The 27,663-nt window shown below is 32.1% G+C and overlaps 11 protein-coding genes and 1 long non-coding RNA gene across 12 annotated transcripts; 4 read left to right on the plus strand and 8 right to left on the minus strand.

Annotated features, from left to right (window-relative positions):
• The first annotated feature begins 114 nt into the window (after positions 1 to 114).
• On the plus strand, positions 115 to 1,194 carry LOC128395143 (uncharacterized). The gene is made up of 3 exons (XM_053355544.1): positions 115 to 137; positions 378 to 532; positions 980 to 1,194. The coding sequence occupies exons 1-3, from the start codon at positions 115 to 117 to the stop codon at positions 1,192 to 1,194; spliced, it is 393 nt and encodes a 130-aa protein (XP_053211519.1).
• Positions 1,195 to 1,288: 94 nt separating this feature from the next.
• Positions 1,289 to 2,028, plus strand: LOC128395502 (NADH dehydrogenase [ubiquinone] 1 beta subcomplex subunit 7-like). The gene is made up of 2 exons (XM_053355931.1): positions 1,289 to 1,700; positions 1,825 to 2,028. Exons 1-2 carry the CDS (start codon positions 1,405 to 1,407, stop codon positions 1,916 to 1,918), a joined length of 390 nt encoding a protein of 129 aa, XP_053211906.1. The 5' UTR covers positions 1,289 to 1,404; the 3' UTR covers positions 1,919 to 2,028.
• Positions 2,029 to 2,089: 61 nt separating this feature from the next.
• On the minus strand, positions 2,090 to 3,033 carry LOC128395505 (tubulin-specific chaperone A-like). The gene is made up of 4 exons (XM_053355933.1): positions 2,893 to 3,033; positions 2,660 to 2,765; positions 2,467 to 2,556; positions 2,090 to 2,392 (listed from the first exon to the last, which is right to left on the minus strand). The coding sequence occupies exons 1-4, from the start codon at positions 2,961 to 2,963 to the stop codon at positions 2,321 to 2,323; spliced, it is 339 nt and encodes a 112-aa protein (XP_053211908.1). The 5' UTR covers positions 2,964 to 3,033; the 3' UTR covers positions 2,090 to 2,320.
• A 7-nt stretch (positions 3,034 to 3,040) lies between these two features.
• LOC128395495 (NADH dehydrogenase (ubiquinone) complex I, assembly factor 6-like) lies at positions 3,041 to 4,848 on the minus strand. Its single transcript, XM_053355921.1, has 4 exons — positions 4,448 to 4,848; positions 4,286 to 4,362; positions 3,968 to 4,214; positions 3,041 to 3,851 (listed from the first exon to the last, which is right to left on the minus strand). Exons 1-4 carry the CDS (start codon positions 4,460 to 4,462, stop codon positions 3,207 to 3,209), a joined length of 984 nt encoding a protein of 327 aa, XP_053211896.1. The 5' UTR covers positions 4,463 to 4,848; the 3' UTR covers positions 3,041 to 3,206.
• A 347-nt stretch (positions 4,849 to 5,195) lies between these two features.
• On the minus strand, positions 5,196 to 5,894 carry LOC128395506 (uncharacterized). The gene is made up of 2 exons (XR_008326664.1): positions 5,723 to 5,894; positions 5,196 to 5,628 (listed from the first exon to the last, which is right to left on the minus strand). It is a non-coding gene; the product is annotated as an uncharacterized LOC128395506 (long non-coding RNA).
• Positions 5,888 to 6,974, plus strand: LOC128395501 (uncharacterized protein KIAA1143 homolog). The gene is made up of 3 exons (XM_053355930.1): positions 5,888 to 6,092; positions 6,178 to 6,304; positions 6,470 to 6,974. The coding sequence occupies exons 1-3, from the start codon at positions 5,985 to 5,987 to the stop codon at positions 6,718 to 6,720; spliced, it is 486 nt and encodes a 161-aa protein (XP_053211905.1). The 5' UTR covers positions 5,888 to 5,984; the 3' UTR covers positions 6,721 to 6,974.
• Positions 6,884 to 12,319, minus strand: LOC128395491 (tolloid-like protein 1). Its single transcript, XM_053355918.1, has 6 exons — positions 10,811 to 12,319; positions 8,894 to 9,522; positions 8,631 to 8,820; positions 8,098 to 8,565; positions 7,790 to 8,040; positions 6,884 to 7,164 (listed from the first exon to the last, which is right to left on the minus strand). The coding sequence occupies exons 1-6, from the start codon at positions 12,132 to 12,134 to the stop codon at positions 6,994 to 6,996; spliced, it is 3,033 nt and encodes a 1,010-aa protein (XP_053211893.1). The 5' UTR covers positions 12,135 to 12,319; the 3' UTR covers positions 6,884 to 6,993.
• Positions 12,320 to 13,238: 919 nt separating this feature from the next.
• Positions 13,239 to 15,795, minus strand: LOC128395493 (2-oxoglutarate and iron-dependent oxygenase domain-containing protein 3-like). Its single transcript, XM_053355919.1, has 3 exons — positions 14,766 to 15,795; positions 14,232 to 14,529; positions 13,239 to 14,153 (listed from the first exon to the last, which is right to left on the minus strand). The coding sequence occupies exons 1-3, from the start codon at positions 15,122 to 15,124 to the stop codon at positions 13,713 to 13,715; spliced, it is 1,098 nt and encodes a 365-aa protein (XP_053211894.1). The 5' UTR covers positions 15,125 to 15,795; the 3' UTR covers positions 13,239 to 13,712.
• A 134-nt stretch (positions 15,796 to 15,929) lies between these two features.
• On the minus strand, positions 15,930 to 17,018 carry LOC128395499 (proteasome subunit beta type-4-like). Its single transcript, XM_053355926.1, has 2 exons — positions 16,863 to 17,018; positions 15,930 to 16,755 (listed from the first exon to the last, which is right to left on the minus strand). Exons 1-2 carry the CDS (start codon positions 16,880 to 16,882, stop codon positions 16,098 to 16,100), a joined length of 678 nt encoding a protein of 225 aa, XP_053211901.1. The 5' UTR covers positions 16,883 to 17,018; the 3' UTR covers positions 15,930 to 16,097.
• Positions 17,019 to 17,056: 38 nt separating this feature from the next.
• On the minus strand, positions 17,057 to 18,444 carry LOC128395498 (ribulose-phosphate 3-epimerase-like). Its single transcript, XM_053355925.1, has 2 exons — positions 18,290 to 18,444; positions 17,057 to 18,093 (listed from the first exon to the last, which is right to left on the minus strand). Exons 1-2 carry the CDS (start codon positions 18,359 to 18,361, stop codon positions 17,335 to 17,337), a joined length of 831 nt encoding a protein of 276 aa, XP_053211900.1. The 5' UTR covers positions 18,362 to 18,444; the 3' UTR covers positions 17,057 to 17,334.
• Positions 18,445 to 18,503: 59 nt separating this feature from the next.
• LOC128395494 (V-type proton ATPase subunit d-like) lies at positions 18,504 to 20,244 on the plus strand. Its single transcript, XM_053355920.1, has 3 exons — positions 18,504 to 18,743; positions 18,934 to 19,443; positions 19,569 to 20,244. Exons 1-3 carry the CDS (start codon positions 18,620 to 18,622, stop codon positions 19,985 to 19,987), a joined length of 1,053 nt encoding a protein of 350 aa, XP_053211895.1. The 5' UTR covers positions 18,504 to 18,619; the 3' UTR covers positions 19,988 to 20,244.
• A 210-nt stretch (positions 20,245 to 20,454) lies between these two features.
• LOC128395490 (putative phosphoenolpyruvate synthase) lies at positions 20,455 to 25,822 on the minus strand. Its single transcript, XM_053355917.1, has 14 exons — positions 25,413 to 25,822; positions 24,515 to 25,123; positions 23,846 to 24,429; positions 23,514 to 23,754; positions 23,217 to 23,429; positions 22,913 to 23,143; positions 22,572 to 22,829; positions 22,402 to 22,500; positions 22,034 to 22,339; positions 21,888 to 21,972; positions 21,510 to 21,811; positions 21,018 to 21,449; positions 20,816 to 20,950; positions 20,455 to 20,756 (listed from the first exon to the last, which is right to left on the minus strand). The coding sequence occupies exons 1-14, from the start codon at positions 25,578 to 25,580 to the stop codon at positions 20,514 to 20,516; spliced, it is 3,906 nt and encodes a 1,301-aa protein (XP_053211892.1). The 5' UTR covers positions 25,581 to 25,822; the 3' UTR covers positions 20,455 to 20,513.
• Between the last annotated feature and the right edge of the window lie 1,841 nt (positions 25,823 to 27,663).

Here is a 27,663-nt window from a genome sequence, read left to right on the forward strand (position 1 = left end):
CAACTATATCGAATCAACAATTAAAGTTGGAAAAATAATTTCCAGATAAATTTGATTCGATTTCTTTTATTAGTTAGAACTTTTTTTCTTCTCGAAACTATTAATAATTTCGAGATGTCAACATGCAAATACCAAAGGTAATTCCTTATCCTCAAGCTAATTGTGATATTATTGTGAGTACCTGATTCTGTTTGGATTATTTATCCGTTCCAGGAATTGAACTACTTTTTTATCAACTAATCTCTCTACATTGATACTAATCCATTTCTATTGAAATCTGTAGGACCTTAAGGAAAATCAATATGGGATTTAACTTGTTTTCAAAGATTTTGAACAATCAGTCTCGAATTTATCTCTTAATCAAATACAAACATCAGTTGTATCATTGCTCAAGCTCCTGAGTATATTAGTTATCGAGTTCGACTTCGTTTTCTTACCTTTGAGATCGAAGCGGAAAACGATTGTAGCTACGATTATGTTGAAATTTTCGATGGTTACGATACAACTTCTCATCTAATTGGACGATACTGTGGTAATAATGTGAGTATCTAATCGAATATTAATTCTCTTTTTATTTACAATCAAGAAGAGAGGAACATTTTCTCTTCTTCTCCTCTACTAATCTCCTTAAATCCGATACTCTTCCATTCCCCTAATCCATTCAAACGAAAAGGACTAAGGTCCTTTTTAGACCTTAAGGTTAAATTATAATTTAAAAAAAGATGAAGAAAGAGAGAGAGAGAGAGAGAGAGAGAGAGAGAGAGAGAGAGAGAGAGAGAGAGAGAGAGAGAGAGAGGAAAAGGAAAAGGAAGATGATCAGAGAGAAAGTATTGATATTCGTTGAGAGAGATGAATTTTCTTTATTCAGTTTAATTTAGACTGTCCAGTGGTCAAATTGTTTCTCTTTTCATCAATATGAAAAATTTCATCTTCTTTTTACTCATCAATCTAATTAACTTGTGTTCCCTAATTGATCAAGTTCTAACTCATCCACCTTATAGTCCATACCAACGTCCGTCACATTATCAACCACCTCCAGTCTATTATCCTCCTCCACCTCCACCTCCTCCGACTGTTTATTACCCACCACCTCCTCCACCTCCACCACCAGTCTACTACCCCCCTCAAGTCTATTATACAAGGTCTTATCCTTACTATCCATATCCAATTTACTATTATATCGTTTATGAATGAGCTTCAATAATTTGGTTTTTTTTGGGTTCGAGAAAAAAAAACTCAATTAGATTAAGTGACGTTCCCTGTTAACTGCGCCATCTATTGGATTTTATTTTCTCTCGGTGTTAAGGTCAATTGTTTGTTGACTTTTTGTTTACAATTTCAATTTTGCTTATTTTTAATTAAGTTTCGGTGTTTTTGTTGATTATTTTTGGATTTCCAATCAACATGGGAAACGAACTTTCACGGGACGCTTTCGATTGGACTGTACCTCATTTGCGAGGTTATCCTGATCCAAGAAATGAGAGTAAATATGATCCTTTATATGGTTTTCCCAAAGGAAGAAAAGAACGAGTCAGTATAGCAACTGAGGCCGAAATGGAATCAGCTCAATTAATCGACTCTCATAGAGATTATTGTGCCCATCATGCTATCAAATGGCAAGCCTGCATGAGAGATAATTATCCATTCACTGGTAAATGTGCACATTACAAGGAAAATTGGCACGAATGTCAACACAATGAGTAAGTATCGACCGTTTCATTTACATATCCATCTGTAGGTTATTCTTGTTACCTTGTTTAGAATTGATATTCTCATGGTGATTAATGAATGTCTTGTTTACTTTTTTTTCTATTCTATTTTCAGTCAAGTCTTAAGGATGAAGGAATATGAAAGAGAGAAACGTTTGGATGCCAGACAAGCCAGAATTAGGAAAGCACAAGCTGAGGCCGCTGCTTAGAAGTTTAAATATATGATAATTTACCTGAATTAGTTTGTAAAATAATTGTCCAACAAGTTATATGTTGATACAACTTGGTGAAAATATTAATAACGATAATATAACCTTAACTTGCTGAATATTTGTGTAACTAATTCGTGACTACAATCAACTGCCAGGGGACAAAAAATATCGAGAAAGAAAAAGATGAACTTTATTTCCAATCAGTTCACTTGTAATAATACAAAAATGGTGCAAATTAAAGTAACATTGATTAATTCAATTCAGTTCAGCTACGGTGATAAATGAAAAAGCATAAAGGATCATATTGATAGAAATTGTTGAGAGAAAAACGGAAAACGTTTGCGATTTTGCTATCAATTTTAAACCGAACTTAAAAATGATCTCAACGACCCTGATGGTTCAAATACGAATAGTGTCCAGTAGATTTTGAGCCGCTTTATAAAGTTCCGAGTCACATAGCTCCTCAGATTCCTAATTAAGAAAAAGAAAATCAATACAATTGTTACAATTGAATTGTAATCAAAATATAGAATCGCTTTTCTCACCATGACCAATCCTCTCAGGTCAACATAAGCAGCCTCGAATCTTTCCTTGCATCCAGGTAGCATTTTCTCAGTTTCCTCCAATACTTTTTCCTAGAAAAAGAAGACAATCAAAGGTCAAAAATCTAAACTGTCCAACAATTTAATCTAAATTGGAATAGAAAACAAATATGAAGAAATATCAATTAGAATCTACCTGGTGGGCTATATCATTGGCCACGGCATTTTCGGATTTCATTTCCTCCAATTTGGTTGATTCAACAGTCCTTTCTCGTTCATAGCATTGTAATTCCTTGTGAAGCCTTTGAAGGGAGAGAAAAACAACAATTAACAATTAAGAAAACAAGAAACAACCAAGAAAATAATTGTAATTGTAAAGACAAATTCAATTCAAATACTATGAAAGACTGTAAACAAAAAATGGTTCACCTCTTAAGGACACCAGTTTTAATCCTTAATTGTTTGAGACGAGCGTCATTTGGATCAATACCACCTTCCATGATTGTTGAACAATTAGTAGAAATCAAGAAAAGTCACTGACTAGTAAAACTAATTGTGAAAAGAGACAAAATTTAAATTCAATTGTTGAAATGTTGACAAGAATTTTTGTCTTGAAGATTTACTTAGAGGGACGATTACATAATTGAACAGAAAACAAACTGTTGTTAACAATTATATTTTCCGATTTAATTGTGATACTTTTTCACTTTTGATTGAGACATTTAAATACATTTAATTGTGTATTAGATAATTCGACCCAATTTCCATAATCTTGATCGACCAAATAAAACCAAAGGGAAAAATAAATCTTTTCGTCCCCAAGTTGTTTTTGTCACATCGAAATTGTTTCGTCTCAATTTGTCCAAAAATCTTTCTAATGTAATTATTGGTAAAAATATCGAGCTAAATTGTCCTAAAGATGAATCTTGAGTCAATTTTTTAGCCTTAATTATATGCTGGTGGGAAAGGGAGGCAATATCATAGCAAACATCAATCACTTTGATTGCTGGTTTATCATTGATTTTGATTAAATCTTGATGGGTGACATTATGCTTGACTAAAAGTTCCGAGGGAATATAACAACGATTATATTTGGCATTATGGATTATCCCTCGAACGACATTAGCTAATCCTTGAGCTTTACCAATATGACTTCCAATGTGATCCAATTTCAATTGAATACCGGGTGTAGATTTAGATGATGTAATTTGGGATAAAATGGCCTCTGAGATGAGGTAAAAAACGGGTGACACTGAATTCTCACTGTAACTTTCCAATTCTTGAATAGTTGTGAAAGGAAAATTACTTAATCCTTCAGGAGAATCACGAGTATCAATTAAACGTTTGAACCATCTCTTTGATAATCGACCATCACATAATCTATTACACTGAAAGAGAGAGAGAGAGATAGGAAATAGAAAATCAATCAACTGATGAAACACAACAACAAATGAAAGTGAAGAATTAAATTTTCATTTACTAAACTCATGATGGAAAAATTTACCTCGGAAATTTCGTAGAGAAGCGGTTGTTGTTTGGGCGATGGATGATTAATTGATTGTTCCGCATTCATTGCATTCTCAATACCATCATACCAGAATTGGAATCTCATCCGGGCGATTTGATCTTGAGTTGTTACATCTCGAATTTGTGATATTTCGGTGTTAAAAGCACGAATAGCGAAAGCAGTTCTCCGGGTGATTTGATTATCAATGAATTTAGTGTTGTAGAAATTTTCAAAATCAAATTTTCTGTTGGTCAAAATTTAGAGAGGAAAACAATCAATTAATTACACTAATTCTTTCAAAAGTAATTAACTCACCTTAAAATGTAAATACAATATTTTTGAGGGAAATCAGCATCATGAACAATTTGTTGATTATTCTCAGATTTACCAAACTGTAAACAAGAAATAGAAGAAAAATCAAATTTAAGAATAGAATTCAAATGAAAACAAAATCTATTCTACCAAAATTAGAATTACCTTTTTATCAACCATTCTTGGAAAATTCAACTAATGATGAAACTCATTGAGATAGTTAAATTTTAGATGACTAAATAACTTTCCAATAAAATGGTGGACAATTTAATTGTTGAATTTAAGTTAACCTTAACCAAGATCAAATTGACAAACAAATCAAGAGAAAAACATATGATCGATGTAAACAAACCAACGATGAGGATAGAAATTCGGATAAAGATGATCTTCAACCTCGTTTCGAATTGTTCCCTAAACAATCAACTAATTCTTGAGAACAAAAATTCATTTGTAGTTAAATAGTTAATTAAAAATTACAATTGTAATTAATTCGTTCACATGTGTTTACAATTTATTGATCCTCCAAGAGGTGACTAACTACAGTCGTCCGAAGACTGAGCAGCCTCAAGTGCTGCCCTCGATCGGTCATCTGAGCCACCGAATGATAGAGAGAATGTAAATTGTAATAGGTTAACTTTTCGCTCCTGATAAATTTTAATTTAATTAACTTTACCTGTGAATTTTAATTTAAATTTTGTGTTATTAATGTTCATCTCATCACAAGGATCAAGTTGATACCAAAATTATGATAGTTCAACAGTTACTTTAGTTGTTTTCTTTGTTAACCTTAAAACTGAGCTATTATTGCGTCGTAACTTCAACCATTTTGTTTATTGGTAAGTTTTGTTTAATTTGATGCAACTTAATTTCTATATCTCAAACTTATATTTTTGAAAAGATTGAAATTCTAAAATTTTGTTTTTTTATTTTCTCCTTTTCTTTATGACAAACCTAATGAGTCAAACTATCTTTGGACCTTCAAACAAACGGCACCCATTTCAACTTTACCAAATATGAAATTAAACTAATGAATTGAAACTAATGAAGTTAAACTAATGAAATTAAACTCAAAAAAAAAAAAACCTTTGTAAACTGAACGATTAGTCCAGTGTCCGGAAGGACCTTCAGGTAATCCGCCTCAGGATTCCTGAAGAATAATGTATAATGCATTCACCAGGGGGTGTCAATAAAGAGAACACAAAGCAAAAAAATTTTTTGTTGAATTTTCATTTTGTTTACAATTGAAAAAAATAAAAAATTAATCAATTAGACATTTGATCTTACATTTTAATATATTGTTCATATAATTCAGGTGGATCTCTAAAATAGGGGAAGGTAAAAGTATTCTGTCGAGAAGTTGTTAGTGTCAGAGTTCATTCTTATATAAGAAACGTGTTTTTCAGTATTCTGTCTCAGAGTATTCTGTCTTGCTGAACCTACCTGATTATTTGTATTCAATTTGGTCTCCACACTTAGTACTTCAATTTTTATGATAAAACACAATTTAAATATTAATTATTTAGTTAAATTTAACAATTTAATTCTTATAAAAAAAAAAATTTACATCAAGAAAGAATCTCAGTTATTTCATCTTCTTTTCCACAGGTGGAGCTGTAAGCGCATTAGAATTTAAGATTAATTAAAATTGCGAATCTTTTTAATTTTGATTAACTGATTGGATTAGATTTTTTGTTCTTTAATCATGTCGCGTAAAAATGGAATTATGTTCTCCAAACCAGACGAACCCGCTTTTTTGAAGCGAATCAAAGCCAAAATCGGATATAAAGAAGGACCGAATTTAGAAACAAAGGTTTGTTTACATTTTTTTTTTCTTCTATTTTTGTTTGTAATTTTTATCAATTGTTTTCTTTTTCACCCAAACTTACCTTTCCTAGAATGAACAATTACCTCAAGCATCAGAAGACGATTACGCTGATCAGGATGATGAGAAACCAGTGATTGTAATTCCAAAGAATAGTAAAGTAACTGAACGAGAAGCCCAAGAGTTTATTGCAAATCAAGGTGAGTTTCCTATCAAGTGAACACAAAATCAACTTCGGTTTCTAATTTCAGAATAATTTAAGATCCAAAAACCGAAATTATCTTTGTGATGATCTGATAAATGTTATGATTCTGATTGAAACATTGTTCAAATTTCTAACATATTTGATTTTACATCTTATTTAGGTGAAGATGGTGACAAAATTAAGGGCGACAAAGAGACAGAGACTCACCAGTCCGGAGAACGATTAATTTTTAAAAAACCAATCAAATCAACTGAAGACGAAAAATCAACAAGCGAAATCCAACAAAATTCTAAACGAAACATGAAAGACTCTCCATCTAATAGATCAAAAATCGCCAAACTTGATGACAATAGAAAAAAGCTCAATGACAATAGACTTTTATCTTTTGGTGATGATGAAGATGAAGACTAATTAATCGCAGTCATCTCGATAATTCATCATGATTTACTCACAGATTCATAAATCCATCTCATCGTATCAACAGAAAATGTTTTGTCAACTTGAATTGACACTTTTCACCTTTTTTTTCAAAAATTTTACAAAATGAATTCACAAATATCACAAAATCGATGTATCATCATTTTGAAATCAAAAGATTTAATTGAATCAAATCAAACTAAAGAAAACATATTTATGTAATACAATGTAAATTTAACCACATGCAATTGATGATATATTTAATTGTTATAGTTTTGTTTTTGTGATGGACAAAGATGATGATTCCTCGATGAACTGACCATCCTCGTTAGCATCCAAAGCATAAAAAGCAATTGAAAATCCTTTGTAATGTAAAGTATCATCCGAATGAAATCTTAACAAGATGAATTCACTTGATCCCAGAATCTCCGGTGGTAACTAGTCAATTAATCAACGATAAACAATATAATAGTATATTGGATAATAAGGTGAAGGTTTTGCATAAAAAACTTGAGGTGGATAATAGACTGGTGGGGGTGGAGGAGGTGGTGGGTAATAAACAGTCGGAGGAGGTGGAGGTGGAGGAGGAGGTGGAGGAGGATAATAGACTGGAGGTGGTTGATAATGTGACGGACGTTGGTATGGACTATAAGGTGGATGAGTTAGAACTTGATCAATTAGGGAACACAAGTTAATTAGATTGATGAGTAAAAAGAAGATGAAATTTTTCATATTGATGAAAAGAGAAACAATTTGACCACTGGACAGTCTAAATTAAACTGAGTAAAGAAAATTCATCTCTCTCAACGAATATCAATACTTTCTCTCTGATCATCTTCCTTTTCCTTTTCTCTCTCTTCTCTCTTTTTCTTTCTTTCTTCATCTTTTTTAAATTATAATTTAACCTTAAGGTCTAAAAAGGACCTTAGTCTTTTCGTTTGAATGGATTAGGGGAATGGAAGAGTATCGGATTTAAGGAGATTAGTAGAGGAGAAGAAGAGAAAATGTTCCTCTTTTCTTGATTGTAAATAAAAAGAGAATTAATTTTCGATTAGATACTCACATTATTACCACAGTATCGTCCAATTAGACGAGAAGTTGTATCGTAACCATCGAAAATTTCAACATAATCGTAGCTACAATCGTTTTCCGCTTCGATCTCAAAGGTAAGAAAACGAAGTCGAACTCGATAACTATTAGGAGCTTCAATTATCCAATCACAATCTTCTTTCTTATCGTAATTAGAATCGCCATATTTAGCATGGGAATACAAATGTTCAACGGTTGCTGAGGCCATTAATCGTCCACCACAAACTATGAATAAGCGATCATTTAATTAGAAGATCGGATATCGATTGATTGATAATTTACCTGTTGTATGTGTCGCTTTGAATCCTTTCCTTTGGACTGATGGATCTGATTTGAAAATCATGTAGAGTTTGTTTGACGATGCGAGCAACGGGTGGGGCAATTTGGACCCACAAAACTTTCCCAAAGTGGTATTTTCGAGTGTTGATCCATCGTAGGCAGTTAAATGGTCATAAGCACATTCGGGATGAGTTTCAAGTTCAAAATCTTCGAAAACAAGTTTAATCCGATGACCTGGAGTAGTTGTAAACAACCAGGCACAATCTTTACGATTAGGATAAAGTTCAGGATAATTTGGTGAACTTATCAAACCGAAAGGTGAAACAATTGAATGGGTACAACTTCCCTCTTTACAATCATGTCGATTATCATGGAGGACGAAACCATTATGACAGGAACACTTATAAGAGCCTATGGTATTTGTACAGATATGTTGACATCCACCATTGTTGATTACACATTCATCTTTATCTGAAATCGAAACAAAAAGTTAAGTTCGCATTGTGGTCGAGAGAAACAAATCGAAAAAGTTTTACCTGTGAAAAAAGACGCTGAGAATCCGCTTTTTTGGACATTATTGTCGGTGTTAAATTCAATTCGTAAACTGTTACCAATCGATGTGATTGTCGGCGGGTTTGTTGGTCCACAGAAAACACCGTGTTTATAATAATCGGGATTATCGCTCTTGACACTTTTAACCTCGACGCTATCGTATTCACAATCTTGCTACAAATTAGATGATTGATTGTTTGGTAATTAGTATCATTATTTTGGGTTTCTAGTGTTGATTGTAACTTACATTGTTCCCCTCAAGGTCAAAATGAGTAAAATTAAGGGTAATCCGATATTGTGGCGGTGCAATTATTTCCCAAATACAATTTTTATTGGGCGGATAAAGATCAGGGAACGAGGGACTGACCAATGTACCATTAGAGATTTCAATTAATCCGCCGCAGGCATTTTCACACTTTTTACCATCCGAATGTAGCTCATAGCCGATTCGACATTCACACCGATAACCACCCAATGTATTAACACAAACATGATCACATCCATGAGAGCCACTTGAACATTCATCGAACTCTTTGATAAAATTGGCCGAAAACCCGGCTTTTTGGACGGAAGAATCGGAGACAAATTTGATTAAAAGTTTATTGGCCGTTGAACGGATATCAGCTGGTATTTTGTGGCCACAATATTTACCCAGAAGCGTTGAGCTGGACAGCGAATGACCATCACGAACCTCTAAATAATCGTAGACACAATTATCATGAGATTCAATTTCAAATGAAGAAAATTTCAGGGCAACTTGATACTTTTCTGGAACTTGAATTTTCCAAATACATTCTTTGTTAGGTCGATAATCTTCAGGGTAATTAGGACTTTGAAGAGTTCCTTCCTCGGAGATAATATCACCACCACAAATTGCTGTTAATTGTTGGCAATAGAAAGAGAGAAATAAATAAACAAGGAAAGACAATTAAAAGTTAATTGAATTACGCACTTGATAATCAACGTAAAGAAAAAGAAAGAGAGAGAGAGAGAAAGAGAATCAAGAATTAAATTGTTAAGAGAACAAAGAAAGATCATTGTATTAGAATTAACTTGTGATTAGAATGATTAACAATTAAACATTAGAAAATCAATCAAATCAATCATCATTGTTTCTTGGTGAATTAAAGGATTAACTCAATTAATCTCACAGTTGATTAGCTTTCAATTGATTTCTATTCTATTAATGATCGAAATTTACAGTTAATCGATTTAATCTTTTTTAACACTTCCAAATTAACTGTAGACTCGACTAGAACAGAGAACCACTGGAGGAAGATTTTATCGTTCATGGTAATAACCTTTTCGATAAACATTTACTCGAGTTCAAAATTCCCTTTGGCGATGAAATATAAATGCTAAAGTTAATTAGCCTTCGATGATTTAAAGAGCGATTACTTTGAAAACTTCCATAGAGAAGAAAATTTAATCCGATCTTTACCTGGAATTGATTAATTGTCGAAGGAAAATTAATCAATTGTTTGATTTTAAGGTTTTGATCAACTAATGAAAATCATCAACAAATAGGAAATCGTTAATTGTTGTTGTCTGTTGGTTATATAATTATTGATTGTCTTGTGTCAATTAACTTAACTTTGGTGATCATTGTGATTAATCAAGTTGAGATTTTGATAAAATTGATTTACTTTTACCTGTTAATTAGTTATCATTGAATCAAATCAATTAAGATGATCAACTTATACTCACAAGTTGTGATTATGATTATCAAGAAAAGAAAACAAATTAATTGTAATTATCTCTTGTTAAGTGACAATTTGATGCAATTTGATTAACAATTTAAGCTAAATCATCACAAGTAATTCAAATCAAATCTCTAATCAATTGGAAATATATCTAACTAATCATGATAAAAAAGAAAGAAATTAAATCAAATTAAATTAAATTCAGTTGAGTGAGAAAAAATTTAACTTCATCAAAACAAACACAGAAAAGTTAATCAATCAAATTAGCAATTAAGTAAACATAATCTAATAACATGATAATCAGAAAATGTAATCACAATTAAAATGAATTGATTATATTAAATTGCCATACAATTGACAACATAAACATGAATCTGATCTGATTTCACTCAGTAAACAATTTATCAAAATGCTATAAATATAATTACAATTCTGATCTACAATTAAAGTTAATTGTTTACCTTCATAATGAGCTTTGAATCCTTTGTGTCCAATTTGTTTAATTGTTGTTTTAAGTGTTACCAATAGTCGATAACCAGTTGACATAATTATCTCTGGACTTTTATTACCACAGAAACGTCCAAGCGAAGGTGATTTCGGCCAATATCCGTCACGAATTTCAATATAATTATCTAAACATTCACCATTATTACTGTTCGAGTTGTTTGAATTATTATCATCATTTTCATCACCCGAATTATCATCGTTATTATTATGATTAGTATTCAACTCGGACAATGTGTAAATGTCCAATTCGGTAATGTTAAGTTGAATTCGTTCACCATGAGTTGCCGTGATTCGCCATTCACAATGTTCACTTTCACCCTGAGTTGACCCATTAGGCCAATAAGGTGACCAAAAAGTATCACTTGGTTCTTGAAGGGTTCGACCACATTTTGGACATCGGTAAAGTAAATTGGTCTGTGAGATATCACCTTTAGATAATCGGATTCTTTGGCCGATTTCGGGTCGAGTTTTATGGATTATATCTTCTTGGGGTAGAATTGTGTCCAAATAAGTGGACTTTGAAAAAGTATTACGAGCATAATGCATAATGGAATCAAAATCGTAAGTTAATCCAAGTGAATTAACTTCCTCATCGGACAATTTGTTGAAATTATATTCTTGACCTGACATGATGTTATTGTTGACTATCTCAACGTGTTTATCTCTATCAGGTCGAGTGTGTTCATGCCAAAATCCGACAACATGGCCCAATTCGTGGACAACGATACCAAATTTGTCACAATTTTTACCTAACGAAATGGCCTGAGGTCCATTACCACGTTTACCTACAAAAGAGCAGCAACCACAGGGACGTTCAGTGAAAACAATATAATTAGGATGTTCGAGGGTTCGTTCAACAAATTGAATACATGTAAAGTTTTCCCAGTGTCTCATGGCCTGTTTGAAGAGCGCTTTATGTTCACCGGAAAAGTTGGCCTCGATTTCATAAGGGATAACTCCATAGTCCCAGAGACGCTCAGGTCGAGCGGTTGCTGCACGAGGGAAACGCTCATGTTTATGAGTGAATTCAACTTTCGTTGATGGTGATAATAATAATGAGGGTGATGAAGATGAAGATGAAGACAACGTCGATGATGATGATGATGATGATGAGAAGGATGTAGATGAGTAGGTTGAATTTTGTTCTTTGGTTCCATTTTGTATTGAACTTTGATGATGATGAGATGGAGCTGAGATGGAAACAGGTAACTGGTTAATTGTTAGAAAAATAATTAATTCAACTGTTAAAGAAGTTAACAGATTAAAAAATAAAACCATCTTTCTATTGAGACAATCATAGCATCATCATAGATCTTTCTTTGTGAGACAGAAAGATGATGATGATGATGATGATGAGAGAGAGAGAGAAAGTATAAAATGATGATAGTTGAATTGTCGAGAGTGAGAGTGAGCTGATGATGATAAATGATGATCTCGTTGATTGTCTATGTGAGAATCACTATGTTAACACTATACTCACAAGTATTGATATAAATTAAGATTTTTTTTACGCATACAAAGTTACAGAGGTGGTTGGATGAGAGGGAGAGAGATAATTGAGTGAGTAAGTGAGAGGACTAATAATATTGTTCAACTGTGGGAGGAGAAGATGATGATAAGAGATGACAGAAAAATAATAGAAGAGAGAGAGAGAGACACTTTACTATTCTTTAATATGATTAAAAGACTCTGGAAAAGAAGAAGAAGAAAAAAGAAAAGATCAAACACCGATGAAGAGATGATGATGGAAATGAGAAGATAACAAAAAGCATTACAAAGATGATAATGAAGATGAAGATGTGCATATGTGAGAGTATCATATGGGATAAAGAAGAAGAAGATAAAAGCATCTTTGCAAAAAGATGAGGAGGTTTCTCTCTCTCTCTCTCTCTCTTCATCTTCATCATCATTAACATCTTTGCAAGAGGATAAGATGTAATTTCTTGTCCAGAGTAAGAAAAAAAATGTTGCAAGGAAATGAAAAGATTCCAGCAAAAAGTTTGCAACATTTTCTGCCAAAAACCAACATCATCTTTCTGGAGATTACATTGAACACACTAACTTATTCATCTTTCACTTGTTAATGTGTAGCCTTAAGGGTCTAAATGGTCAAACTTTGTTAATATGATATCTTTTTGTGTGGAAATGGACAAAAGAAATATCTTTTCTCTCTCTCTTCTTTTTAAGATCATATCCATATTTTTTTCTTTTCTTTTCCTTTTCCGTTATCATCATCATCATCATCTTCTTCTTCACCCTCTTTCTCTCTTTTCTTCTTCTTTCATTGCTTTTCCATCCTAAAGCTACAAAGATGAACCATTAAGATGTAACAAGGAACAAATGGATTCGAAGTAACCAAATTTTTCCTCGATATTTATCTCGATTCTATGATTCATCATCTTTCTTTTCTTTCCTCTGGTGATTATTACGATTATTGTGATCATCATCATCATCATCATCATCTAACAATTGCCTTAGGTCTTTTCTATATTTGTCTTTTATTTCCTATTAGATTAATATCTTCCAAGTCCAATAACGAGAAAATGTAACTGACCCATGAATAGAAAATATTAGTAATATTATCAAAGAAAAAGATACAATAGATTTTTTCTTCTTCTTTTTCTCCTTGATCGTCTTCTCACTTTTCGATTTATTTTATTTTCTAATTACAATTAATTTAGTTCCAATTAACATGGTTAATAAACGTAAAGTATTCTCAAGGAAAATGAAAAGTTCATCATCAACTTTGATTCTCGTGTCAAAAAAATTTAGGAAATTTGATTGATAACATTATTGTAATTCTTTGACACTTTTTAAATTGTTACGGTTAATTTTGTTTTTCTATTGAAAGACAATTTAGTAACCACTATTTGTGGATGATTGATTCTTCTTAATTGCCCATTCTCGAAGTGCTTCCATTGATTCGTATCCTAGTGTATTCGAAACTGTGAAAGCAAATATGAGCGCTAATCGATTTCCCCAGAAAAGTTCCGTTACTTCGTGTGGATTTTCAAAGCCTGAAGTCCAAGCAGCAAATCGGCCCAATTTTGGTTCAATTAAAACTGGTGAGAAAGGTTCAGGTCCAGGGCCATTTAGAAATTCAGTCTGACCACCGCCGAAGTCAAGATTAGCCGTAGAAAGCCACAAGATGGAGGTAACAATCAAGGCCGGTGAACGGACCTTATCAACGTGTCGAAACTCATTATGCTTGACCAAAGGTCGATATCGAGTAAATTGTGAAACCATATTGAAATACAATCGATCAATGGGAAGGCCAAAAGCAATTGATACCGCTTCCTACAGAAGACAATTAAGATAATTAACCTTCACAATTAACCGATTTCTGTCATGGAAAAAGAAAAACAATTAACTCACCTTGGCGGCTATCGATGCATTTCGAATCAGGTCAAACTCTTCGTCTTCCAGAACTTTTTGAGTCTCATTTCGTTTAAATAGATTGTGCAAATTAATCCATTGGAGGTTAATTGATTCTCGATTAGTGTAACTACTATCGCCCATTTTATCAATCACTTTATTGGTCAATAGTCTTAATTTAATTATCTCATCTTCCGGAAGAAGATCGTCCGTTAACATGACCCCGCATCTTTCCGGAAGTGAATTTAATTTCTTCTCCCTCCAATAAGCTTTCTCGTAACAAGCAACCTGATGAATACTTAACAATTAAGATAAAAAAAGAATCGATAGTCAAATTAAACATTAATTACGATTCAAATTAATATTCAAAATTTACTCATTCATGACAATAAATTTGATTGAGAAGGAAAATTGTTTTAATTGTGACTCAATTTCCTGATTTCTAACTGATGATTTGATTATCCGATTTAATTGTCGATTTTTTTTCGTTTTTTGTTTAAAGTAGTTTAATCAAATTAGAAACAAATTACTCACCTAATCTCATCAATTTGTTGTTCTGATGTTGCAAGGTAATTCTTGTATTCGAGATTATCTTTGGTTGTTAATCTCGCTAATCCATTTTCATTGAATATCCAATTTTCCCATGGGATAAGATGAAATAAGCTGATGAAAAGTATACTGACCACACAAATGGACAATAGGTTGATGATTGAAGTTACAATTGGATTGGGTAAACCGATTGATTTAAGATTAGAGGAATTAACTTTTTCTGATGATGTGGTGATTTTACATTTGGGATTAGTTGATTTTTCATCTTTTGACGTTTTGTCGTTGGAACGACGATTGATCAAAATGGTTGAGAACAATTTAAACCACTGACCAGAATTAATCATTATGATGGAATCACAATTTATAACAATTAACAAAGGTGATTAAGTTAGATGAACACCATGAATGTAATAAGAAAAGAGAAAAAAAAATATTCGTCCTTCTCTCTCAAATGATTGGAATCAAATGAGACAAGAACGTAAATTGCTGGTTGAACGACGATAATTGGGGACAATTAAGGTTGGAATTAAGAGAAGAAAAAAGAAATGGGTGGAGAATGAAAGAGATGATGATGATGGAGAAAAAAAAAGATGAGAATAGAACAAAAAAAGTTCGTTCTCGAACTCACGAACTCTCAAATAGTCCAAATTAGATTTTCATTCGTTCTTCTCCAATATTCATCTTAATCATTACCTGGATGATGATCAAATTAACCTAAATTGTTAATTCATTGAAAGTCATCGGCCTTTTGACAACCAGATTAAGTCAATAATCAATAATGAACTTCTGTCATTCCGGAAGTATCATGGCCAAGGTTCAGTTAATCCTTTGTTTTTTTGGTGTTGTTGATGAATTAAATTGTTATGATAAAGAAACTAGTTCCTGAGCAATTTACAACAATTATTCAATTTGGTTTGGTTGTAAACAAACACAATTAAACAGCAAAAAAATTGTTCTTATTGACAAAAGGAAAAAGGTTGAGAAACTTGATTGTTAGAGTTAATTGTCAACTCATCTTGATGAAATCTGAACCTTCGGTATAATCAAAGTGTCAATAAGACGATAAAGGTCAAGTTGGTTGACAATTAATTAGATGAAAATAAATGATGGATTTGATTGTTGATACAATTGGAATAATGATTGACTTGATTTGATTAGTATTTTGGGTTTTGTTTGCTGTCTTTTGTTTGGTTTTTATTTCTCATTATTCATATTGATTTTTTTTTACTTCTCAGCATAATATCAAAAATGACAACAATTAGAATCAAATTATAATTATGAAAATTTGAAAACACCGGAAAAATGTGATTTCTATTATTAATATGAATCTCTCAAGGATGAAATTAGAGACCAATCTGAATCAACACGATATGGACCCAACACTTGAGCTCCTTTTTTATCGACAACAGCGATTTCATAGACATTGTGAGCGGAACAATCTCGAAGAAATAGAAGAGAAATACATTTTTTAACCAATTCGATGGCCTCATCACGAGTTAGTTTACCATTTTTCTCTTCTAAAGCTTTACGAATTACCGGAGCTGCAAGATGAGTACCAAAACCAATGGTAACCAAATCATCTTTGTAAGCGGTTCCCAATTTATCAACATAACCAAGAAAAGGTTTACCAGCGTCGATACCACCAACGGCCCAAGTGGTCCAAAGTGGATCAAATTTATTCCGACGATTATAAAGTACTCGAGTTAACCATGAATGTAAAGCACGAGGTCCTAAATGAACACCTTCCTCATTAGCCTCTTTATCAATTTGCTTCTGTTCAATTAGATTGTATAGAAATTGATAGTCAGCATAATCACCACCACAACCAGCGATTGTTGTCTCATTAACCTTATACAATCGTGAACAATTACGAAATCTTGCCATTCGACCAAATGAGACCAAATTATCAGCCGCTATAACAACACCATCTTCAAAGCAAACACCAACAACTGAACTACCAGTTGAAATTGGTTGTCTAAATTAAAAAGGAACAAAGAAAAAACAAAATAATCAAAATTAGTAATTAGTGTGTCACTTAAAAGATAACAACAACACTACAGTTTAGATTAACAATTTACTTACTGTGTATGAGTAGTAGCCATCTTATTTAACAATTAAATCGAAGTGAAAAAAAGACAATTAATTAATCAAACCAAATGGAAAACAATTTAAACTTTTTGCTTGTCACCCAAAAAATTAATTCCAAGCTGATTGAATCAGCTGAGTTTCGAAAGTCACGTGACTCTGGCGCCGCTTTTTTCAAATGGGAAACAAAATTCTCAATTTTTTCAATCAACTTAATTTAATTCTTAGCAATTAATTTGTAATATTTTCCATTTTTAAAAATTTTCCAACAATTGGCGTGATCATCATAATGTTTGGAATATGTTCTTTTAAAAGTAATTGTGTTTACATTTTTTTGGAAATATTGTTTTCTTTTTTTGTTTGGAAAACAAAAATTCTATTCAAAATAATTAATTTTGTCTGTTGACTATTAATTGTAAACTTGATTCTGTATTTGTTTTATCTTTTGGGGTAGAATTGATTTTGGTTTTTAATTGTGTGATTTGACTATTTCTCTCATTGTGTTCATCACTTTCTCTGGATCGGGTGAGTTAATTACTGCTGTTCCGGATACAATCATGTTGGCTCCTGATTTCGCACAAATTTCAATGGTTGAAGGGCCAACACCTCCATCTACCTCTAGATTTAATTTTGGAAATTGTTCTCTAAGCAATTTAATTTTCTCCATCATTGGTTCCATAAACTTTTGCCCACCAAATCCTGGTTCAACTGTCATCACAAGAATCATATCAACTTGAGGTACATAAGGAAGAACACTTTCAACACAAGTAGCCGGTTTGATTCCAATTCCAACTTTCATTCCTGATTCTTTAATTTTCCTGATGATCGTTTCAACATCGCCAGTGGCCTCAAGATGGAAAGTATATAAATTCGCACCGGCATCGGCCATTGGTTCAATCCATTTCTCCGGTGAAGCGACCATCATATGCATATCAAAAAAAGGTTTACTTCCTAGTTGAGATCGTAAACATTTAACAACCGGATGACCAAAGGTTAAATTAGGAACAAATTGTCCATCCATAACATCAAGATGAAGATAATCAGCTCCCAATTTTAATAATTTTTCACATTCATCAGCAAGTGAGGCAAGATTAGAATTTAAAATCGATGGTCCAATCAATGGTTTAGGAGAATCAGTGAAAAATTGACAACAGGACATTTTTAGTTTTCTCTCCGCCCAATGTAAGTAGTAATTGTACACAATCCAAAATTCCACTTCACTATTAACCTAATTAAATCAGAGACAATTAACAAAACAGAACAATCAAAACTCTAAGAAATAACCAATCAATCAAAATAGTAAACACAGAAAAAGATTAAGGAAAAAAATTTATTCTAACATCAACAAAAGTCTCGGCTGAGTAGAAATACTAACAAATTCTCACCACTTACTCAATCAACAACTAATCTAACAATCTACTTACCTTACAGCCAACAAAATGCGTAACAATTAAAAGAATGAAAAAATTTCCTGACCAACAATTAAAGTAAATCATTAAATTGACACTTTCCCGTTGAACGAATCAACCTGTTGATAGTTAGATGGAGACACTTGTTTTCTTTATTTTCATACGTTCCCTGAGCCGATCATTTCATTTACTCCCTTTAATCACCTTGTAACCTCTTAATCAGGTTAATTTTATTCTCTCTGTGAATTTATAGTCATTTTTGTTAAATTGTTTTCTATTCTCTATTATTTGTCTTGATTATATATCTGTCTCTTCCTATCTCTTTCTATCTCCTTCATTTTCACCATGATTGGTTCATCATTATTCAACATTGACAATGGTTACTTTGAAGGTCTTGTTAGAGGCTTTAAATGTGGAATCCTTAAGCAAAGTGATTACCTGAATTTAGTCCAATGTGAAACTCTTGAAGGTGAGTAGTTGATATTTTCAATTGATTGTTTACTTGATGAAAAAATTGTTGTTCATTTTGCTCAATTGATTTTTCATTCTCAATCTAATTCACCTTATTTTCTTTTCTTTTCTCTTTCTTCCTCTTTTTTTTTCTTCTCTCTGTCATTCTCTGTCTCTCTCTCTCTCTCTATGGTGGTTTATGTTTATAGATATCAAGTTACATTTACAGAGTACTGATTATGGAAGTTTCTTGGCCAATGAACCATTACCATTGTCGGTTTCCGTTATTGAGGATAAATTACGTGAAAAATTGGTCACTGAATTTCTTCATATAAGAAATCAATCCTGTGAACCTCTTTCAAGTTTCCTTGATTATATTACTTACGGTTACATGATTGACAATGTTATCTTGCTTATCACTGGTACACTCCATCAACGACCCATCCCCGAATTGATTGACAAATGTCATCCTCTTGGTAAATTTGATCAAATGGAAGCAATTAATGTGGCCAATAATCCAGCCGATCTTTACAATGCTATTCTTGTTGATACACCATTGGCACCTTATTTTGTTGATTGTCTTTCTGAACAAGATATGGATGAAATGAACATTGAAATCATAAGAAATACCCTGTATAAGGCATATCTTGAAGATTTCCATGACTATTGTGCAAACATTATCGGAGGAGCCACAGGAGAAATCATGTGTGAGATACTTGGTATGTTTATTATCTGATCTTTTTGTTTTAATTGCTCTCGATTATCTTTTCACTCTCCTCTTTCACTATCGAAATTAACATATTAAAATTGTCTTTTCTTTTTTTCCCCTATTCTATTCTAATAGCTTTTGAAGCTGATCGTCGTGCTTTTGAAATCACAATCAACTCTTTTGGAACTGAACTGTCAAAAGAAGATCGAGTTAAACTATATCCACGATGTGGAAATCTTAATCCCGATGGTTTAGCTGCTCTTGCAAGAGCCGATGATTATGATCAAGTTCGTGCTGTTGCCGCTTTCTATTTTAATTATAAGCAAATATTTGAAGGAGGATCTGGAAATGAAGAGAAATCATTAGAAGATCGATTCTTTGAATACGAAGTTAAACTTAACGTGAATGCGTTCCTGCAGCAATTTCACTTTGGAGTTTTCTTTGCTTATTTAAAGCTGAAAGAACAGGAAACACGAAACATTATTTGGATTGCCGAATGTGTTTCACAGAAACACAAGACCAAGATCGATAATTATATTCCAATCTTTGCCTAATTATGGAAACATTTCAGGCCAACAATCAACTAGAATCAAGAAACATTATCCAAGAAATTACTGTGATAAAAGCCTAATAATCTGATGGAAAAGCTCATAAACATGCACAGGTCAAATGTCCATCTACAACCCACATCGGTTTATTTATACACCATTTTTACCATAATCAAGAAATCAAACAATTAAGGGACCATTATTTTACTCCTTTTCTCCTGATTAACTATTTGCGGCTTTTTAATGAAAATTTCTTGAAACTATTTTTCCCTATTTCATCAACACAATTCTGTTACTTTAATCTTAACCTTTTTGTAAAAGAAAGATTCTAATCGGTAATTAGAATCTACTTATTAATCAATGATTAACTATATATATTTCCAGAAAACAGAAAACAATTACCAAGGAACTACCTGAATAAATTGTTGCCTTATCAATTTCAAAGATTGAACAGAAAGTTTAACAAGTATTGATTAGAAAATACTAATAAATCATTTATTAGTTAAAAGATTAAAAGAGTCGCAAAGGTAAATCAATTGATTGATTGAGTTAATTTCATGATAACTCCTTTGTTTGCATCCATTGAAATCAAATCACCAGATTTAAATATTTTACAAGCATTTTTAACATTAACTACACAGGGTAATCCAAATTCACGAGCAATCACTGCTCCGTGGCTAATTAGTCCACCAATTTCTGTAATCAATCCACCGATTATTGGAAAGTAAGGACTCCAGCCGATATCAGTTGAATAAGTGATCAATATATCACCAGACTTAAATTAAACAAAAAACATTAGCTCATTAGATTGTAGATTTAATTTAATTTAGTTACCTTAATTTGAGTTGCATCTTGAAGGTTTCTCGCAACAATAACAGTTGATTTAATTTTGCCTTGACTAACTGGTGTTCCAGTGATTTCTTGACCATCGGTCCAATGTTGATCATCATCATCATCTTCCGATGGTAACTACAAAGACAATAAAGTTAATTGCGTTGATTAATTTTATAATTTGATGTTCTTGATTAGAACTTACATTGTTTGGTAACATTTTCGGTCCAATTGAAATGATTGGAAATTCAAATGAATCTGATTTTTGGAGGACTTTTTGTCGTCTCTTAGCTAATAAAACTAATCCAGGATTAGATGATTGAGTTAATTGTAATAACTCATCGGGTGTCAGATAATAAGCTAAATTAGGATCGGGTAGACGGTGCTCATGATAAGCTAATTTCGCAGCCATTTGATCAAACAATTTACGCATCTGATCAATTTTCCAAACTAATTTGTTTTTACCTTCTTCTCGCAGAGAGACATATTTACGACACCAAGGTAATACAAATCGTTTCAACGCGAATCGTGATGATTTAGATAGTGGTGTTTCAAGCGAATCAATAATTTGATCATCACTAATTGTTACCTTATCAGGCTTTCTTTCATCACTGTTTAATTGTTGGGAAATTAAGCTCTAAACATAAACAAGAAAATATAATAAAACAATCGAAAGGTTAACTTTATAAATACTTACTCTCAATGGATTAATTATCAATGATGAATCTTTCCTCCAAACTTTTCCGGCCCAATCAAACTCTTTCCACCCCCGATGACCATAATCAGTGATAAATTGTCGATAATTGATTGCTAATTCGCTGGTCCCATTTTTAAGGTAATCTTCAATTTGTTCATCAGTTAAATTGGTAATCAAGTTTATCTCATTTTCATCGTTAACCTTTGACGCTAATTTCTTGAGGATAACGGGAATCTGAGCACTGACCACTTGCTCACATGAGGCCAACAATTTTGCGAAATCGGTTAAAACTGTTGGACTATCTGAGTAAAAAATGACCATTAAAAATGATTGGAAATCGTAATCACAATTTAAATTAGTCTCAATATGAACTCTTACTTTTATCTGAGGCTGATAGAATTGAAATCGCAAGTAGATTCATGATGGACGATCCAATGGTCACACTAAGATGAGCTACAAAAATCTAATACAATTAGAGAAATTAGAACAATTAACCTCTAAATGTATTCGACAATTGGACTTACATCCCAAATATAATCTGAATTGAATAAAATCTCGTTTAACATTTGATAACTGGTTGAATTCTGGTCAACTTTAGATTGGAACTGATTTAGTTTAATTTTCCTTAATCTTCTTGGTCCCATGAAGACAAGATCAAGAGTTGATTTTAATTTAGTTAACTTAGATTCTCCAATTAATTGTGATATTCTTTCATATGAATCAGCCTTCATATCGTAATCATCAATCTTCTGTCCCAAAAGCGCGTATTCCATTGAGGTAGAGATGATGTTTTCCTTTTCCGGTGGAGTATCGTAACTAAACATTATACCCTAATTAATTTATCAACAATTAGATCATTAACTGTGTGGAATAAAATTTCAAATATACTTACATCTTTAAGAGAGAAAAAGCAATGATGCTGATTGAAGACAAGCCCGCGGGCAACATAGGGAATAAAACAAAACTCTTTCATGTTCGAAAAAAATTTTTTCTACCAAAAATTCAATAGAGATAAAAGTTAATATAATTCTTGAATTATTTCAACAACAATTAACTACTCACCACATAAGGAAGGGATGATGAGGGCATTTGATAATCATGGCAAATGTATGAGGTAGTTCCGGGGTAGACTTCGCCTAAATTGGCTCGAGTGTGGTACTCATTAGAGCTAACATGAGCCGAATCGATTTCATGACTTAATTCCCAATCAGTTAATTCACTTGAAGATGAGCTGGTCACTGGTCGGCATTGGAACAAGTAAATTTCATCTGATCTTAATCCCCATTCGATATCAACTGGACCATTGAAATAAGATGCAAACTTTTTGATTGACCAAAAAAGAAATTAAAAATAGTTACATTGTTAACAATTAACTTTTTCTTCTTAATTATAAACAATTATACCTTTAAACATGTTGAGGTTAAGTTGATTATTTGATTCTCATTGAGACAACAAATTGATTCACTTAATTGTGAGTCAATTGTGATTGTCCCGTCACCCGATGGATTAAGTTTAATTATCTGCTCTTTAGCACCAATTTCAATATTTTCAATTGTGTTAATTGTTAATCCATTTGAAGACATTTCCAATTTGACTCTAATTGTATCAGGATCAGATTTTGATGAGACGATACTCTATTATTGTCATTATTATAAAATAGTAACGATTAGTTTGTGAAATTGTAATTTAGTGTGTAAATTAATTTACCTCGCCGAGACCATAATTAGCGGTAATTAAAGCTGTTAATTGATTACCTGTAATCGGATCACAAGTAAATAAAACACCCGCTTGATCACAATCAATCATTTCTTGAATTACCACAGCCATTGGAAGATTCAATTCAAGTCCATTGAGTAATTTATAATTAATTGCTATGAATCTAAATTGTGAGGCCCAACACTTCATTACACATTGATAAACCTTTACAAAGAGTTAAGAAAACCAGTTAATCAAATGATTCTAAAATTAGAATCGCAATTAAATCAATCAATTAAACCAGTTTACCTCTTCTAATGTTGATATACCAAGAAAAGTTTCCATTTGACCGGCACATGATAATTCAGTTGAATCTTCACCGAAAGCCGAAGATCTGATTGCTAATTTTTTGTTATTAATCCAATTGTCATCAAATAGTTGATTTAATGAGCTCAAAATTGATTGTTTGATTGTTTCTGGAAGATCATTGGAACCGATTGAGTTGACAATTGAATCACAATCAATTTGCAATTTACTTTCATCTTGTTTTCTGAAGGTAAACAGATAAAAATTAGATTAGATCGATATAAATTATTGTTATTGTAATAGATTTTACAATTAAGGACAATCAAGACACTTACCTATCACTTAATGTTTGATTAAGTTGATCGATGTAACTTTGTATTCCAATTGATTGTGACATTAATTGGTAAGCTTTTGTTGTCACAACAATACCTGAAGGTACTTTTCCTAACTTTTGATTACCAATTAAAATTGATGTTAATTTGGCTAATGAACTACCTTTACCACCAGTTAATTTTGAGTTAATTGCTAATGGTTGATCTAAGTTAACAACAATTGGATCAGCTGGTGATGATGAAAATGAAGGAATCGCACCAATTAGTGGACCACAATCAACTATTTTACAATCAAAGTCACTTTCGTTTCCAGTAAACGGCAATCTAATATAATGACCGATCCCTGGACAGCCATCAATTGTGATCGAGTAAAATGATTGACTGTTGATAATTTGATTACCAATTACATTGAATAAGCGATATTTGTTTCCGAGGATAAGATTAATTTTCTCGTCTCCATCAATTAATTGTTGAGAGTTAGTTGCAATCACAATTGGGAACACCAATGTAATACCCCAATTGGAAAAACCATTGATAAACCAACGATCATTTGATTTGATTAAAGTGATTGAGAAGTTATAACCTTTCTGTGAATAATCAAAATTAAGAATTAGCAATCAGAGAAAGCAAACAATTAACTCTATTGTAAAGTAAATGTATAAATGTATTTACCTTAATCGCGTATCCAGAAAACTTAATCATTTGACAATTCTTGTAATTATCGTGTTGATTAAATCTTAATTTACTCCTTAATCCCCATAGATTAGTTTCTACTGTTGATTGTTGATCAATTGATACCAACAATTTAATATGTGAACCAATATCAGTTAAATCAGTCAATGGAAATGATTGTGATTGAGAAGTTAATTGGCTTGATATAAATTTAGAATCAAATTGTTGTAGATTATCAAAAATTTGTTGGACTGGTAAAATGATCCCAATGCAACGAACAAATTTATAATCAATTGATTGTTGATTATCATCGTTAATTGTTGACTTAAAAGTACAAAAATCATTTAAACGGATCTTAATCCGTTTGATTGGTGAAAAAATTTCCAATCTAAACCCACCAATTAAATAATCATTGTAATCATTTAGATTGTAAATCCTTTCAGATCTTTTATATTCGTAAATTGTTTCATCACCATTAAAGCCAAACAATTTAAAATTAACTTTGATTAGTCCACAATTTTCATCAGCAATTGGATTCCAATGCAAGTTAATTGTTATCCATTGATTATCATTGTTGGCAGCGTAAAGAAATATATTTTCAATGTCAGTCTACATTTAAAGGGGGAAAAGTTAACACCAAAATTAACTGATTATCATTACATAAGAATCACTGTTTTCAATTATTTTATCACATGGATTAGTTAATCAATTATTGATTATTGAACAATTAGGGAAATTTCTGTAAACAATGGTGATGAATCAAATCAATTGAATCAACTGGATGAGATTACAAATAGTCATTGGACTTGAGAATTGTGTTTAAAATTTTTTGGATCGAAATTATTTCAGGAAAATCAAGCCAAACAATTTAATTAGAATTGAATTGAATTAAATTTACCTTTGATGGTCTTTCATACAGATAATCCTGAGGTCTATCACAGACACCATTCGCAAATGGGTTATTTAAGTTTTCGAGATCACGATTAAATCGTGATTTAGTTGACTTTAACTGTTTACGAGTTCGGTAACGATGAACAAAGTATGAGAAATTAATTAAATTACTCATTTTCTAATCACAATTAGTTGAATTGGACAGAGAATGTAAACTTAAAATAGTCAACATAAACACACGGATAAAGATTTAAATTGTTAGTTGAGCTGCTCAATCGATTGGTTTTATTAATAATGATTAACTGTTCGATTTTGTTGGTGGGATGTTAATCAATGGCTGATTGTTGCTACTTATAAGTTGAATTAATAGTTAATTATGATGATAATAGTTGATTGTAAGAGCCTCCAACTTTTCAAGTGTAATTGTTAGACAACATTAAATTGTTCAAGGTGATCAAGATTAGCTAAACGATGAAAAACCAAAATCAACAATTGTGACTCTTGATTGTAGTTAAATTAATGATGTTAAATTGTAATCAGTTTTAATAAATGGATAAAACAATTAGATTAATATTACATTTTACTCTCCTTGAAATGTTTTCAATGGAGAGATTAAAATCAAATACTTTCATTGGTAGAAAAAAATTAACACTTAGAAACTTATCGGTGACAATTAAATAATCAAAATTTTCAGTCAATAACTTAACAATCAATTTGCAAGTTGCTGTAGTGATTTAATTGATTTCTTGACCATTTAAATAATAAATCGGTTGAGTTAATTTCATATAAACTGAGTTTATAAATTCAATGAATATTTCCAAAAAACCACAGTATTAATTAATTAAACATTTTTAAATAAACAACCATTAACGAATTAGCCTCTGATTATCAGTTTGATTGGTACTATCTGCATACACGTTCATGTATTGAAAGATTTTGTATCTTATTAAGGGGCAAACCAAAAAATGCCCATGAAGAAAATTTTTTTGTTAATTTTTTCTTAGACAACTTTTTATGCTGATGTCAATGAAAAAATTTCTCTGATCGGACTTCAAATGTGAAAGATACATAGGAAATAGAGATGGACGATTATATCAAAATCATCGATGATCATCAATTATTTGTAACTGTTTCATACATCGATTTTGAAAGCTGATTATCGATTATTTTTCTCTCGCCTTTTCTCTTACGTTTTATGAGCGAATTCTTTTTTTCAAAGCTCTTCCACAGAATCGTTTCCCTTTTCTCTTTCTCTGTCTTACGTCTCTTTCTTTTTCTCTTTCTCTAAGACAGCAAAAAACATCGATATATATCGATTTTCTGCAAAATACTTGCATCATCATCGATCACCGTAAATCTAAACAATTGCCCATCTCTAATAGGAAAATGCAATTAAGCGTAACTAGTATTAATTGTCAATTCAAAATATTAAAAAGTTGAATTTTTGTTGAAAATGAACGAAAATAACAAGCAATTATTCTTTCTATTGACTGAGAAGATTTTGAATCTGATTTACTATGAGCTACTCACACACCAGAGCTCCGTTGGCAAGATCCAGTAACACGAGGAGGAGATGGATTTTATCCCCACATAGGGTACTAAAAAAGCTGCTTCGCATATGGGTTATATTTACAATATTTACATAAAAGACTACTAGTAAAGTCTTTTGAGAAGGTCTTTCTACGTTCTCAAAGGCTGGGAAATTGCTTTTCCAGCCATTGATTCAGCTACAGATGCAATTTCTTGGGCTTCAGAAAAGGCAACTATAGCTTTCTTCTTAGCCTCTCGTGCCTTTTTACGGTCCTTTTTAACTTTAACTGCCGTCTCTTTGTTATAATGAGCGGTGGCTTTGTAAACATCTCTATGGCTTTAGCCATATCTCTCGTGGCTCTGTTTTTCTTCGTGGCCTTTTCGCCACTTTTTGCTATTTTGGATCAGCTAATGAGAGCTCCTTTTTAAACAGGTTTTTACTGCATCTTTTCCTGAACCTTATGAAGATACAAAAGATTTTTATAAAACATGTATGTGGTGCTCAACTCAACGCTTACTTTCCAAGACTTGTTTCTGATAAAGATTTCCAAGAAGAAATTGTCACCCAGATGCTATCCCTTACAGAAAGGCCAAACAAATTAGCAGCTATGATTCAAGATATGTCAGCCAATCGTTTAAGATCAGTATTACCATGCGTCAACACACAAACAGAAGTTCATGCATGGTTCTTTGATTTGTCTTTGGACGACATGTATTTTTGTGCTCAA

Source organism: Panonychus citri, unplaced genomic scaffold, assembly GCF_014898815.1.
Source record: "Panonychus citri isolate SS breed McGregor unplaced genomic scaffold, ASM1489881v1 Contig00141, whole genome shotgun sequence".
Lineage (NCBI taxonomy): Eukaryota > Metazoa > Arthropoda > Arachnida > Trombidiformes > Tetranychidae > Panonychus > Panonychus citri.